The sequence below is a fragment of the Nesoenas mayeri genome (assembly GCF_963082525.1).
Source record: "Nesoenas mayeri genome assembly, chromosome: 2".
In the NCBI taxonomy this organism is placed as follows: domain Eukaryota; kingdom Metazoa; phylum Chordata; class Aves; order Columbiformes; family Columbidae; genus Nesoenas; species Nesoenas mayeri.
The window spans coordinates 118,608,279-118,624,847 of NC_137543.1; the positions used below are offsets into that span (position 1 = coordinate 118,608,279).

Here is a 16,569-nt window from a genome sequence, read left to right on the forward strand (position 1 = left end):
ATAGAAATCTACCGCTTGTCTGAGAACAGATCATAGTCACATCATGTTGGACTTAGGTTGGAAAAAACACTGTTCTTCTAGAATGACTGAAGTATATTGACTGAGTTACTAAGTGCCTAGTTGAACAGTCCTCCTTTCTAAATTTGATTTAAACAGTTATTAGTATTTCCTTACTTTATTTTAAGCTTTGTTTGACTTATGTAATCCTGTAGGGTTTTTTTCTGGTTCCAGCATTATTTCAGATAGAGCATGAGTGTACAAAGAAATATATAGTGTCTGTGTAACTGTTTTTCATCCTGACATCTGTTTAAAGAACATTATTATACATTGTTTATTCTTTAAAAGAACTAAAACACCCTACAAAATTAAATAAAGCTATAACTTCTTATTTAGTTAATAAATGTTTTTATTTTCAATCATGATGGTGACTCAGTCATGTTGAATAGGAAAGTTTAAAAAGTCATGAGGTAAAGTATATTTGTAGGTAATTCAGAGACCTTCAGTCAGTTTTTCAGCAATAAAAAATGAAACCATTCTAAAAAATTATTGAGCTACTATAATGAAAGAACTGTGGTGCAAAGTAAAGTATTATATATTTTGAAATACTCTAATTTCATCATCGAGATATCTTTCCTTGGCTTTAGCCAGAATATTTCAGATGTTGGAGATTTGTTTTCATATTCCAGATCAAGAGATGCATGAGAATTTTCAGGTTCACCAAAGTGCTCTTTTTCAGTCTGGCCACATTCTATACGTTTCCTAAGGCTTCAGTATTGCAAACCCTGAGTCTTTTTTCACAGAAAACATGGGTGTAATTGGAAATACCAAGAAGCAGATGAGCAGCATAATTTAGTCTGTTGCAGAAATCATTAAACTCTAGCAACTCTACCTTGTGATATAATCACTTCTTTTTGAGTACATCTTATAGCATTTGATGAAGTAAATGTGGTGGTTTTTTTCCAAAATGCGTCTTTTACAAGTTTTAATTATTTCTTATATTTTATTAGAAAGTACAATTTACACTTTTCTAAAGTGTCCATGTCTAAAAATGAACAATCTGAAAGAAACATTGAAGTGATTTCATGACATCAGGGATTTATGCCTCTTGATTAAACTTGACAGTACTGTTTTCTTTTGAAATGGTAGCTTTTGATAGTTTTGTGGTTTTCTCTGAATTGCAAGTACGTTTCTGCAGCTAAAGAATTAATCATGCCCCCAATCTGCTTGCTCTGGTGCCTGCACAGCTGTTGTTGTGCAACCGACTTGCACTCGCTTTTGGAGAGTTTGCTAATTCCACCTTCCAGCTAGAGATGCCAGAAGTAGCCTAGTTGGTACAAATGCCAAGTAATAAATAGTTTCAAAGAAAAAAAAAAATAGCTTTTTGGCAGAACAGATATGAGTTTTCCTATAGCTTGGGTTTTGCAATGTATTTCAGCGTTATTAGTTCCCTAGCAGTCTGCAGATATAGAAAAAGACAAATTCTGAGCCTCTCTTAAAGCATAATTTTCAAAGCTTTTTTTTTAATAAATATCACTATTTATTACTGCAGGCTTTCAAAATAAGGTGCTTCATGAGAAACTGCTGTAACAAACCCTTGCATCCTTTAGAATTCTGTCTTGTGTTTCTGATCCCAGATAACCCTGGTCCTCCCTCCTGCTCCCAAAGGAACAGATCCCTTCTTTAATCATATTCTGGCATTTCCTTAGTTAATTGTAGGAAGGAATCAAAAAGACCGTGAGTACTTTCTAACCAATGATTTTTATTTCAAACAGTTGGGTCTCTTTCTTCTGTGCCCAATTTAACTGGCATTGACCACAAGGTTCAGAGCAGGGAAGGGGAGAAACAAGAGATGGACGTCGTGGTTGCGCAGCTCTTGTTTCCTTACGGTTCTGTGGCTTTAGGGAGTCTTTCCATTTGTGGCGGTTTGGGCACTTGCTTGACTTGCTCTAGGCAACTAGGCCAGCAATTAGAAGGCAATTATTCAAATAGAAGAGAAAGGAATCCTGGTTTTGTGAGTTTTGGTATTTTCCACATTTTATGTCATTTTTAATGGCATTGCTTTTCTGATTAGTGGAGCCAGCAAAATGTAGTCCATAGAGACAACCTGCCCTATATATGCTCATACCTGTTTTTATTTTCCCGTGTTTGGCTGCAAGGTTCTAATGCTTGAATAGGACCGTGATATTGCAAAGTGCATTAGTAGAGAAAAGATTTCTTTAAATTGGAAGAAAAGGATCATCTTGTTAAATAATTAAATAATCAGTGCAGCCATAAACCCTGCGGGCAGACTTTTCCTTTTGGAAACGGACAATGCTTTAATCGGCTGTTGTGCTGTCCTGAGGCAGTTTTTCCTGTTGAGTCTGTCCCTGCAGTAAACAGAAAACTCCAAAGCCAGTAATACTATAATGTGCCTCATTAAGAATCTGAATCTGAAAATATGTTTTGTTATTGTGTTTTAGGCTTTACTTGTCAGATGAGCACACATACAACTGTTTTCAAGAGATGAGTCTATTGTAGTTTAGGAAATAAATGTACCTTGGTTTGTTTGTATGCTAGTCTGAGCAGCCATCTCTTCCTCTCTTGATGCTATGACCTGTCATTAGTTTTTGGTATGTGTTATTAATACAGTTGCTTTTTATTAGATTTTGTTGCTGTTGTTGTTGTGTTTTGTTTGTTTGTCTGTTGTGGTGTCCACTTGTTGAAAACTTCATTATGGTACCATGTATTGAGGACCATCGCAGCAAGGAGCATTTTGGTCTTTGCCTGTTTGACTCTCATCTAGTGCTTCTTCTTCTGTAAAGCAACCTTTAAGTATTGGACTAGAATATGTTTATGATATAAAATACAGATGATGTATTTTTAAAATGTGCTTTCTCTCTGCTAAGGCTTTGCTAAAGATCATGAGTCTGACTGAAATTATTGGTTATTGCTAGTAACCTTAAGTTTGACTAACCCAGGTTTGTTTCTTAATTATTTTTCTTTTCAGAATTGGTAAAGGTTTTCAAGGTGTCATGAAAAGATGGGGATTTAAAGGCCAGCCTGCGAGCCACGGCCAGACGAAAACTCACAGACGTCCTGGAGCACTATCTACCAACGTGAGGATTCTTATTTCTTCTTATTTCCTCTTTAAACCTTCTTCAGTATTTTTAGAACTGCTTACTAAAAACGTTACCACCTACTCTGTGCGAGCAGAGAATCCCAGCTGTTTCAAAGGAAGTTCAGAAACCTGTATGATGAGCAATGCCGATAGTTGTTCTCTTATGCCTCAATTTATGAATATTCTATATTGCTGGTGAGTGAGCATATGTATTCTAGCTGAGCAAATTGTGGTATTTTTTAGTATAGCTGACAGAAAAAGTCTTAAAGCTTCAGAGAGAGCTTGAAGAATCTTTTATCAGAGCATTTACAGATCAGAAGGGATTTACTTGTTATTTTATACTGCAGATATAGTACTGTTCTGTGGAACCCTAGTTACTTTTATCACCTTGCCTGGCTTGTGTAGCTGCTTTATGAACTCTTTCATTCCCAAAATTGTTGGCTTCTTAGCATTTTTAGGCAAAGAGTAATAATTCAAGTTTCAAAATATGTATGAGTTTAAAAGCTCTTTGGAACGAATGCATTTAAAACTTTGTCCCTATAAGGATTGCACAACGATTAGTCTGAACTAACAGGGATTTTTGCAAATTAACTTCATTATATAGAATTAAGACCAGCTGACTCGCAGCACTGAACCTGAATTGTCTGCAATCTTCTCGGACAAATTAAAAGAAAAAATTGTAAAAAATAAGTAATACTTAAGAGAATAGTAAAAGCAAAAAGGCACCGGGCAACAAAGGTAGAGTAGTTGAGATTGTAAAAGCATACAGTACGGATTTATAGTCCTTTACTTTAACTGGAAAATGAATTCTACACCTGGCACTGTTTTCTCTGAAGACTGAAGAATGTAAATATTTGAAGATAAAACACTTTGTTTTAGCAGATGGTATTCATCATTAGAAAGTAACCTTCCTTTTCTTTAATTTAGAATTTCCTAAGCAGTAACAGTGCATATAATTTCACAAAGTCTATACAGTGGAAAATACTGTCGCTTATAGGTATGATGAAAAGGAAACAAAGTAAAAGAATGAAATGGGGTAAAACTGCCTTGATTTTTATTTTCCAGTCTACTGTTGACCACCTCAGATGTTTTAGTAATCCTCCAGAATCATGTCCCTAGAAGTTAATTGTAGTTGATTGCCTGAAATCATGACTTTCACATGAGTTATAAAAACCCCACATAAATAATGAATGAGAGTGGTGCAGGAAACTGAAACAAATCCCCAGATAATGCTATAGAACTGAAAATCATTGCACTCATTCCTGCCTTTTCTTTTCCACCTTTGCTCTCTAGGTTATACCCAGCCAAATAAAAAGCAGATACAGAAACTAAGCAATAGCAGGGGATGTAATGTATTTAAAATGCTGATCAATATTCAATATTTTCAACATTGAAACTACCAGCATATTTGCTTTCCTGCTCTTCTTGAGTTTGTAAGATGCACCTCTTGCAACTACATGAATTTTTTGCCTTGTTTTTATCTAGAAAGCTTCCAAAGTTTATCGTGGAAAGAAGATGCCTGGTAAAATGGGTAACATCTATAGGACATCCTTTGGATTAAAGGTGAGTTCTGAGTGTACTAGAATGTGTGTGAGGTGGTCGCATTCCAAAACGATGGACTTGGCCCTGTAGCCTTGTGGTGGTGAACTGTCATTTCTGTCAGAATCCAGCCAGGTGCATCTTGAAGTGAGCAACCTCTAGAGGCAAGAGCAGCGGATGTGTGCTCCTGTCTTCTGGTGGGTTACACATAGTTATCTGAACTCCCTTTGCGTATGTGCAGTCCCTTGGAACTGGGCTTTCAGGTGATACTTCTACATCTGATGTGTTTTTCACTGTGTCCCTTGATTTTTGCCTTTGAAGTGGGAAAACAATCAGGCTTTTGGTGACCTTCAGTTAATGTTTTTATGCCTATTCCAATTGTTCAAACTCAGCCCAAGTGTGAGTTGTTTGAAGTCCTAACTTTATCATGGTCCTTCACTTTCATGTGCAAATAGTTTCTGTCTAGGTTCTATGTGCACAGTTGTAGCAGTTCCTGGGCTATTACAGCTGCTCTTTCCTGTCTCTGAACACAACCTCTGCAGTTTGCACAAAAAAAACATATTAGCGTCTAGTTTGAAAGTAAAAAAGTGTGCTGCTGCTGCTCTCTGCTAACTAAAACTAATGATTTGTAACAGAAAATGTGAATGTTCAGTTGAGCACCTCCTGGAATGAAGAAATTAACAAATGATCACACTAACATTTTCCTGAGCATATTTGTTTTAATTTGTCAACAGCTATTGCTGTTAGAGGGAAAAGAAACTTGGGAGCTTCTGTTGGTGTTATGCTGAGTGAAAAACTGCTTTACCAAATACAGCCTGATCACAAACCCTTTAAAACTGTTTAATAGACTCCTGTATTAGAAAGCTGTGCACTCAGAGTAGCGTGTGACTGAATTTTGTGGCAACTTCAGGCCTGTGCAGAACATTCTTGTTCCCCAGAGTACTACCTCCTGTTAGTCAGTTTGCGCTTTGCTGGACTACTGTTTGTAGCACTGTGAATAGTGTCTAAAATGAGCTCAATGTCTGGGTTGTTTTTTTCTGTCTCCTAGGTGTGGAGGATCAACACAAAACATGACATTATTTACGTAAATGGATCTGTTCCAGGTCACACGAATTGTCTGGTGAAGGTACGTTTGCTGGTTTCAGCTTACTGGTATTGCTGACTCCTAAGGCCACACCAACTCTCTGCTTATAAAAGGAAAAACATTGGTAGAATACAGTCTTTTCTTCAGAGTCCCATCTTGTACTATTGAATCAAAGGGCAGTAGGATCAGTTCTGTAAAACAGAGTGATTAATAGGGGCAGTGGGTCACCACTTAACTCTAAATGGCTCATTCTTAGCTTTGCACTGGGCTTGCGCACCCACGTCGTCTACAATAAACCAATACAGTGACTGTAACCCTGTGGTAAATGTCTCAGGGCTAGGTCCTTCCCCTTTGAACACTAACCTGAGTCAACAGCATGATGGTGAGATTTCCAGAATATTATTTAAAGGCTGTATTCATGAACAGAAATACACAGCAGTCACTGCTTTAAAAGTTATTCAAAGCATTCCCACACACAGGAGATGTTACACTTACAAGGAGCAGCTGAGGTACAGGAGGAGACTGTTGGAGTTCACAATAATGATACAAGTTCCCTTTACAATCATTATAAATGTGTCAGTGTTATTCTCTGTGGTGTTCTACAGAATTAATTTCAAATGTTATGGACATTGTTTCAGGATTGTCCTGAAAAACAGAAACGTAAATAATCCACATCAAAGCAAGAAAAGTACTTTTAAGCATTATTTTTCAAAACAGGCTTTTCTAATTAGCTATATTCTACACATATGCAAGCACAAATTACTTGGAGGAAGTTGATTAATTTCTGACTTAATAGATTACAGGCTATCAAGCATCTTTATTATGAATGATTATGAGGATATTATTGTACATATACCATATATCTGAAATATAGTTGTAGGGACTGTATTGTGGGGATTGAAATGATCCAGTTCTTGAAAAGTTGCAGAGTTCAGAAATTTCAGCTGTTTTGAACTAGTTTATTTTGATCTTGTCATATTTTACTGTGGGCATCCATTTTCTGTTACGTGTTTCCTAGTTGTGGAGCAGAACTCCACAGTTACTAGGCATTAAGTAAGGCAATCCTAGCTTTCAAATAGGTGCTTTACACATAGAAAAATTAAGTTTGTTGTTGTGTGTCTCTCATTGGAAATAAGGCCTCTTTTAATGAGTGAGGTATCTCTAAACTGCTTTGGTTGTAATGTCCACCCCAAGGCTGGAGAATACGTTACACATTTCTCTCCCAAGATAGTGAAAATTAGTTAACAAATGTCCGGGAGAAGTATTTTTCAGAATAACTTCTGCAAAAATACTAGGAATTATATCAGGGACATAGAATTAAGAGTGTAGCTTGTCTCGCTTTTCATCCATATGTCAGTCTGAATGACCTTTTCTTCAACTGAGTTCTAAGTATTTTTTCTAATCCTGAGACATAAACCTGATTGCTGTGTGTTAGTTTGAGGTTTAATTAAGTGTGAATTTGTTACAGGATGTTAATTTTGAAGTATGTCATATGTATTTAAGCAACATAATGTAGCTGAAAAAATGAGTGACGTTCTATGCATAGACTTTATTCTTTGATCTTAATAGTACTCTTAAGCAAGAGCTAATGGTTGTGAAACATGGTGCATCTTGTTTTCCTGGTCCTGCTGTTAAATTCCACGCTTATATGGCTCAGTGGTAGCTGCATGTGCACATTTCAGATGTCTTATCTGCAAGGATACAACATTTTATAAAGCCATTGAGACTCCAAATACAGTACTTATTTCTACCAGCTCATAACTTTTATTCTAACTAGACTCAGTAAATTCATTTTCTGATTTCTGGTTTTAAGTGAGCTAAGAAAACAAACGTTGATTAAACACCTGTACTACGAAATGTTTTTAAAGTAAAACTGTACGTTTTAATACCAGACATTATATGTACACCATGAAGATGTAATTTAAACAAATCAATGTCTCTTTGCTAATCAGACACCACACACTTCTGCTTGGAGAACCTACTGGAAGCGTTACGTGCCTTCTCTCAGGATTGGGTCGCTTCCGCCTTTTTCTTCCACCTTCTCCTTTACTCAGCCATTACTCTTGCCTGTACTGAAAAGCACCCCCCTTACCACCATGGGTTTACTGGTTTTGTTCTGAAAGCAGTCCTGCTCTTAGCTTAAAAAGGCCCTTGAGGCAGCAGCACTGCCACAGTCAACAGCCTTGTTAGCAGGAGCCTGCTGGGCTGAGCCTGCCAAGCGTATGCAGTGAAAGAACCACAGTGACATCTGTGATGTGCAGAGGATAATGGGCTGTGATTGCCAGGGCAGTCTGCTGCGTAGCATTTAAGTGCTTGCCTTGTCCAGGGTGATTTCTCTTCAGTTCACTGGCCATGGATGATGGTTGGAACTTTATCCTAAGACCAAAAGTTAAAATGGCTCTGTTATGTTTTGTGATTTTTTTTTTTTTTCCCCAAGTAAACTTAATCTATTATTATTGACTGTGTGGTGGAAGGCACTTTTTTGACTGCTTTACTAAGTCCTGTACATGATGTCTACAAGATGTGGAATCTGTATCAAGTGTATTTGCAAGTTACCTATGTATGAAAATATTTCAACTCATAGCTACCTACAGTTTAGAAATCCACGTATCTTCAAGTATGCATTTTGACTTATGCATTTCAGAATTGCCGCTGGTTCCATTATTAGGAATGAGAGTTGAGGATCCATGGGAAGAAGGAGAGATTTCATCCCTTAGAGCTCTTTGATTAACATAATACAATATTTGAAAGATCGTGATGAAGTGCTCCATGCTCAGACTTCCATGGCTTTTTAGTAATAAATAATCATATTTGGAGATGAAGGCGCAGTAGTAGGTATTATTACCATTAGGAAATAGATTTTTTTTTTTAAAATTATTTCCACATACATATTTGGTGCTTGGAGGGAGCATGTAGGCAGCAGCAGTTCATTCCTGTTCTTTGAGCTGCTGAGTCCATTCTGTTTTTTTGTTTTGTTTTGTTTTCTTCCATAAGCCTTAGGAATTACATATATTAATTAAGAAGTCTTCCCTTATATTTTTAAATACAGTTCTGAAGAGTAGTGAAAGCTTTAATTATAAAAGCTTGCAAAGCAATACTACTTGGTATGTGTTCTAATTTCTGAGGTTTTTTTCTTCATTTAATCTTGCTGTGCTCATCTATGATATTTTTAGCTTGTGTCATGCTTTTCTTCCAGGGTGTTTTTTTGTTTGTGCATATATTTTGACATCCTGTACATTGTTGTAGATTTGTTTGGACCTGTAGCTGGGGAGAGAAATCATGGGATATTACTGTTCATTGCACTAAATATCTGCTTATAATTAAATAGGACTAATGTCTAAAGGATGTGGATCTGTCTTTGAGCTTAAAGAGTGGAATATTACATAAATACTTTTCTATTGTTGGCGTTCAGTGCCCACTCTGTGTTGCTTGGTAACCATTAAAACCACAGCGCACCTTGAAGCATATATTTATTTTGTATGTTTTGTATTTTTGGAAACTTAGTGCATCAGCACTGTATCCAGACTGAGATGAAGCACTTACATTTTTCAAGTTTTGTTTTCAGCAGAAAAAGTGCACAATAGTAGGACTGATGGATTCCTGGTTTAATTAGAAATCAGTTTTCATTTGACATTGCACACTGAAGCATGCAGGTAAATAACTGGCATAAGTAATGTTGCTAGCCAACTGGAAAATTAATCGAAAAAGCTTACTTTAGCATAAATTTCTTTCTCTATTACAAGGTCTTATAAGAAATTTTACAATTATGCAAGAATGTATGGACTTTTTTTGTTACAAGAGTAACATCATAAAGTAAGCACCTGTAAATTACTGTGTTGTGCCTATTGAAGTAACCTACCTCAGGTAATACCTGTTTCTCTTGGTGGATCTTTTTAGATAACACGGCCTGGAGTTGCTGACTGTGGTGTTGATCATCTAGAAAAAAAGCTAATTGTTTTTTCTTTTGTAAGCTTATGATTCTCAATTTCTGTCTCAAGTATATTATCAAAAAATTACCTTGTCTGTCATTCAGGAAGGAAGCACATGTGTCGTAGTTTAACCCAAGCTAGCAATAGAACCACGATAGCTGCTCACTCACCCGTTCCACGTCCCCACTTCCCGAGTAGGGGAGAGAATCGAAAGGGAAGGGAGACACTTGGATTGAGATAAACGCAGTTTAATAAAATAACAAAATAAGAAAGAACACGCAAGACAAAAAAATGCCTGAGAGTGAGCAAGAGTGAGGATGCCAGACAGAGAGACTAGAAGATCCCAACTCTCCTTAAATGTGAAGCATGATGCTAATGGGATGGAATACCCTTATTGATCAGTCTGGATGTCAGTCAAGCTCTGCCCCATCCATGCCCCCCTTCCTTGATCCCTCACACCTGTGGGCAAAGCGCTCAGAATGTCCTTGGCTCTCAGGCCAGAGCAATTAAAAGCATTAACTCTGTCCTGGGGTGTTATCTCTTGTTCTCAAGCTAAGTCCAAGTAGTGACCGTGCTAGCTATGAAAAAGAAAGGCTTCTAACTGCATGAAGAAAATTAACTCATTTTCAGTCAAACCAGCACAATAAGTCTAATTCCCTTGTAAAATATGTGCTTTGTAATGGAGGGGATACTGTACTATAGCATATTTATAATACAGAATGTTAGAGTTTATATTTTATAATGTTTTATACCTGCCCTAATTTTAAGCCACCTGATTTTCTTAGGACATTCAATGTTGATCACTTTGAATGTTACACGTGTTGTGGAAGCAGAAATTCTGGCAAATCTATGTAACCCATAGAAAAGTCTGTAGTAGTTTGCATGCTACTTATTTTGTATCCTCCTTGCCAGCATTGCTGTCTGTATTCCTAGCTGTTGATGCCAGAGTTGGGTGCTGAGCTCAAATTAGGGACATGCAGGAACAGTGTCAGGCCTCGATTTCTTTCGTGTTCCCTGTCCAGTACCTTCGGCACCATGGCAGAGTTGCATGGAGGGGTTTATTCTGGTTTTGGTTTTTGCTTTGGTGTGTTTTTTTAAAGACAAAATAAGGCAGAAATTGATATAATCTTGAATTCAGTTGTCTGTCTAGCTTCAAAAATAGCATAGAAGCTGAGCTAGGTAATTTATAATACCTGAGGGGATAATTTCTAACATTCTGTATATTTAAACACATTTTCCTATTTAACAAACAACTTGCATTCTTTGCTATGGTTGCTAACACAGCCTGAAGCCCTGTTAAACTGCAAATGTGAGTTGTGACTTAAGCATCAAGTTTTGATGCCTGTTTAAGACCATGTAAAGTGTTTAGTGCTGACGGATGTCTGAATTTGTATTTGTTTATACTACCTATTATGCTGTCAATATACGGGGCATGCATATATGTGGTTTATTAAGTGTCTGCAAAACTCTTTCTGGCTGTTTTAAAGATTTAATGGCAAAATCACAACCAGCTTTCTCTAGTATTTTTCCTTAATAAAAAACTTCACAGAGAATATACTGTAGTAAATATATATACAGCTATATATACTATCTACAGTATAGTCCACTATAATGTCTAGCAGTATTAATACAGTAGTTAAGCAAGCCAAGTGTTTATGTTATATTGAGTTATACAGTCAATGTTTCTATGGATTGTAATAACTAATTGGGCTCTCGGGCCAATCTCTTCTGTGGGTGAGAGCTAAATTCACAGGATTTTAGTGACATGGAGCATAAAACTTATTCTGATGTCATGGGGTTCCTCTTTTTTTTTCTTCTCTTTTTTGTCTTTTTTTTTTTAATGAGATCAGTGCCGTCCATTGCGATCACATTGGATTTATATTAACAGGAAACCTGCAGAAAAATACTTGTTTAAAGTTTAATGATGTCCAGGATTTTGAGTTGTAGACATTATTTTTTTCTAGGACCTAAAAGCAGTTAGGAGAGAAGTTTGTGTGTTAATTATTTGCACAGCCTTACTGTGAAAGATTACCAAAGCAACTGCTTATAATGCGGTTTCAGCATAGAATGTAAAAATTATTTCGTGAACCTCAAATGCATGGGAAGGAACAAAGTGAAATGTTGTTTGGTACGGTTTTCTATTCTTTTTTTCTTAGAATATCTCTTAGGTTGGAAGGGACCCATAAGGATCAAATTTTGGAGCCTTGGGTTTTCAGCTCTGAGGAATGAGGTGAAAGACATTTGGTGGCAGTTTTTTCCTTTATTAGTGATGCTCTCAGGAGGTTACTGGGAGAACAGGAAGGGCTGTGCTGGGTCACCGGTACTTCTTGTGTGTGTACCCTTTTATACACACTGCTGTGAACCATTATAATAACTGCAAAATTACTGTGCAGGAATCTGAAGTAATACATACAGAAAAACCTTTGGTATTCTGCATCCCTCGTGAATGTAAAGGAAATAAATCAGTAATTCCCTCGAGAAGACAGATGGAAAAAGAGCAGTAGCTTTCACCAGTCGAAATGTGTCAATTATACCAATCAAAAGAAAGAGCATTCAGAAGAAAATAATTTTAATGTCAGACGTGGCTTATGCTTCTGGGATCTGTCAAGCTGTTGAGGAGTTTGGAAGGGGCAAAATGAAACAGTATTGTACTCCTCTGAAAGCAACAATGGTCTATTGAAAATGTTTCATAAGAATCTACTTTACGAATTCTCCTTATCACACAAGAGGCAGTAGCTGCAAAATGCCACTTTTGACATCAATATGTAAAATGCAATGTTAAGGCTGAGCAGAAATCTTATAATTATTGAGATAAACTAATATAGGACAAAGATCAGGCTCTTGGATTTGCCTTCAGTTGAGAGCAGATGTCTTACTCATAAGTCTTGTGATAAGAAGCTGTTTTAAAAAAAAAAAGGAAAAATATTTCAATTCCTTTTGCTTTCAAGGTGTCCAAAACTGCCTGTAATGACAGCTTGTACGTAGCAGCACATGCTATTTCATTATGACAATAATCCAAAATAAGCAAAAAGTAGACATGAAAAACACATCAGTAAGATACATATGGAATAAATAAGTTATCAGAAATAGTTATTTATTCTCATCTTCATAATGTTACTGTAATTCCTGTAGAGCCCATGAGGTGTTTTACTGTTGACAAAGAAGGCTTATGATGTGTGATAGGATTAGGGGATAAAGGAGAAAGGGGCAAGGGAAATAATGGGCAACCAGTGAAGTTATTTAAACATGTTTTCATATAGAAAAAGAAACAACAGTTGATGTATTGAAAGGGAAGGATGACTTCTCAGCCCCTGCAATTCGGATGACACTGCTGAAGGCATCTGGCTGTGTTTGCTATGAGCACACTGTTGCTGTGAAGGTCTTTGGCCTTGGACCTCAGCCTGGGTTATTCCATGTAGATACCTGATGTAAACGGGTGTCTGCCTGGAGTACAGGTACTTCAGCAGTTGTGTGTGGCACTTCCCAAGTGAACAGAGAACACTTTTCATAGGGAGGTGTCTGAAAGAAGAGAAATTATCTACTCGAAAAGCTAAGTAGCCATCCTAACCAATATGACCTGTTGAGCCCTTCACCACCTCATGCTTAGCAAAAGGTTTGCTTTTGTATATCAAGCCTGCAGTTAGAAAACTGTTGGAGCTTCCTCAGGGAAAAAAACCCCACAGAAACAGTTTTTTCAGAAGCTGAAGTTGAAGTCAAATTTATTGTGCACTTATCTGCAGGAATCCTCATGGACTTTGGGAAAGGCTCAAGTAATAGCAGATATGAATCTGGTAAATATAGTGCTGTCAGAACAGAACTGTCAGTGGACTTAAAATGGTTTAATTTCTGGTGTAAATCACAATTGTCTTATGTGACAAGTTTGTCCAACCAAGTAAGAACAAGCCTCCTGTTCTTTAAAAGTATACTGAAAAAATAAGAGGAAGAGCTTATCTTCTATATACGAAAATTCTGTCTAATTTATTTTTCCTTTTTTTTTTTTTCTAATCCGGTTGAATATAGTGACTGAAAGGGATTATTACAACTCAGGAGGAAGATGATATATAACAATATAGAAATGAAGCATTTGATTTTAAGTGAAATTTCATGATTTGAGAATTTGTAGCTTTTTTTTTCTTGAGAGATACCAGCTTTCCATCTTCTACCGCAGCCAAACTGCTTTTTACTGATAATTCTAGCAACTAATTTTCTTCAGAGATTGGAGCTTCGAGGGCTAGATTATAAATCTTTCCCCATGTAAGAGAGGTCAGTAAAGCAAAGTAATTTCTCTGTGGTGCTCTGGTTCTTGGAAATTAACTTTCTTAAAGGGCTCATGTTTGCCAAACTTGAGCACTGATTCCTGGGTGAAGAATTCTGGATGCTTAACTCTGCAGTCACTAAATAGCTCTGCAGTAGCCAGAAGGACTGAATACAGCACATGCACATATCTTTGCAAAATTAGTTACCATAATTAGTTTGTATCGTATATACAAAAACATGTCTTGGTTGTTGAGGAGGTGATTATACTGCATAACATAACTTGATATGTCACGTAGGAAAGTACTATGGGATATAACCACAGTTTTTAAAAGCCCATATTTATACATATATTTTTAAAACATTTTAAAATTCTGAGCAATGAATTTGTGAGAATAAACTTTGATTTTTCTCACAGTGGTAATAAATTTATCACACAAGTGATAAATTATCCTTGGGTTGTTTTGGTTTGCTGGGTTTTTTTTTAAACTCCGTAATAACAGGTACAAAATGTTAAATTCAATAGCTGGGGTTGATGTTAAGAAACCTGAAGTTTATACCTGGAGTTCTTCAGATAAACAGGTGCAGTGTGAATACTGATGTTTGGTGGGTTTCTTTTCCTTATTCATGCAAGATGATTTCTTAAATTTTTAGTGTATCACTGTATAAAAGGCTTCTGTAACATGTATTAATCCCACCTTTCACCCTCCTGCTTTTTAGGTCAAAGACAGCAAATTGCCTACTTACAAGGACTGCAATAAAAACCCTCCATTCCCTACATTTTTTGCTGATGGAGATGAAAACCTACCAGAGGACCTGTACGATGAGGAGATTTTCCAGTTCACAGATCCATCTGTCACATATGCGTAATGTTCTTCACATCTCTGAAAACACACAATTCTGTTATTTTCACGAACTTTACAATGCTGTATAAAAAGTAAACCTGTGAATTGCAGCCTGGCCAACTGACGTGAATGTTTCAGATCTTGCCATTTTGGTCAGGTAATAAGATTTACCACTGCCAATTTCAAACCTGTATTTAAAGCAGCAGGTGAGTCTGAGGGGCAGGTTGTAAAGCACACCAAACAGTTTGTCTTAAGTGATCTTTTTTCCTCTGTTTCAGGCTGCAAAAACTTAGACAATTCTGAAAAACTGGGTTTTTTTTAAGATGGTTGCATTTAATTTTCTGAATGCTGCCAAATGCTGTTTCTTTGTTTTTGGAGGGTGTTCTGACCAACTCTGATCAGTCAAAAAGCTTTCAAATCTGCCTTGGCATCTGGGAGGATGGATAAATCAGATGTGAGTCCAACTTTGTGAAGAATAATCCAAAATAAAACAGGAAAATACATTGCTCTGTAGCAGCATGAGCTTGTTTTGTTCCTTATTTTCACCAGAGTTCTTTCTCCTTTTTCTTTAATGTCGTGTTGAGTTTTATGTAGCAGATACCAAACAAATTTTCTAGAGGAAAGATGATGCCAACCACTGTATGTCTCTTCACAGAGTTCTGACAGTGAGTACAGTGAGGGCATATTGGGGTGGGAAACATTTAGTAACAAAGCAGCACTGAGACTGCGGTGGCCACCTGCTTGTTGCCTTTGCTGGGAGCTTGTTCTGAACTTCCCAGAGGATCCCTTCCATGCTCTCTGGAGAAATATCTCTGCATCTACAGTTGTCTGTATTGGATTCTTAGGCTGTCACAGGAGAGCTGTCACAAAGAAAACCACCCACATGTGAAGGATTTGTCTTTATGATGATAATGCTTGTTTTACTTCTGCCCCACCTTTCAGTAATAGCTGGAATCAATACGCTCCTTTTATTTTTCATCTTACATGATTTACTATTTATAAGTCTGATCTTTTGAACGCTGTAAATCGTTTGACATACAGAAGCAAGTACCTGCATAACTGTCAGTGCCATCTGAGCGCTTACTTACAAGCCCTGCAGTAGTTCAAGAATTTGCACCATGTTACATTAATGTTATGGCAGTGCTGTCTACTCATCTTTGCAACTTCATTACAACACCAAATATCTGAAGTAAATATGAGATTTCTAAAGACCTTACTAATACTATCCGATTTAAAAGGTGATATCCTTGTCATTATGATGTCTCTCATTCACTCAAGATGTTTGAATTTGTTGTGATAGCTTGAAGAAACCACATGCCATCTTAAAGAGGCTGTGTATAGCTGCTACTGGCTTGCAGTAGACTGGGGAGAGGTACCTACAGTCCCTGCTATGGAAATGTGAACTGGTAAGTATCTACATTGTAAGGTATCTTCTTAGCTGGATTCAGTCAAATTAAAAATGCGATTGAAATGAGTGCACCAGAATGCTGAATAACAGCACCACCTTTGTGCTTCCCCTTCTCTTCAGTAACACTGTCTCTGCAAGTGCAGACGTCACTCACAGCAGATGTAATGCAAATAGCCCGTACACATAGCAAATGTGGGGTACGTGTGAATCATATACCTGTTTCAGCACAAAGTGAGAACAAACTGTTGGTCTCCTCTGGGAAATTGTGCATTTTTTCCTCAGCCCCTTCTGTGTCCTTGGGCCTGCACTGTCCCTGGCTTGTACTGTTTTTCTCTCTGATGCTTAAAAATTGTAAGAAGATCCAGCAAAAAGCATGAGTGCTTTTACAATCATAAGTGCATGTGGCTTTATTG

The 16,569-nt window shown here is 37.1% G+C and overlaps 1 protein-coding gene across 1 annotated transcript in view; it reads left to right on the top strand.

Moving 5' to 3' along the window:
- Positions 1–15,366, top strand: part of MRPL3 (mitochondrial ribosomal protein L3) — a 30,390-nt gene extending 15,024 nt beyond the window's left edge. The window contains exons 7-10 of the mRNA XM_080339818.1: positions 2,987–3,095; positions 4,583–4,660; positions 5,685–5,762; positions 14,624–15,366. Coding sequence (XP_080195944.1) covers positions 2,987–3,095; positions 4,583–4,660; positions 5,685–5,762; positions 14,624–14,773 — 415 coding nt within the window. The 3' untranslated portion in view covers positions 14,774–15,366. The remainder of the gene's footprint in view (positions 1–2,986; positions 3,096–4,582; positions 4,661–5,684; positions 5,763–14,623) is intronic.
- Positions 15,367–16,569: the final 1,203 nt, after the last annotated feature.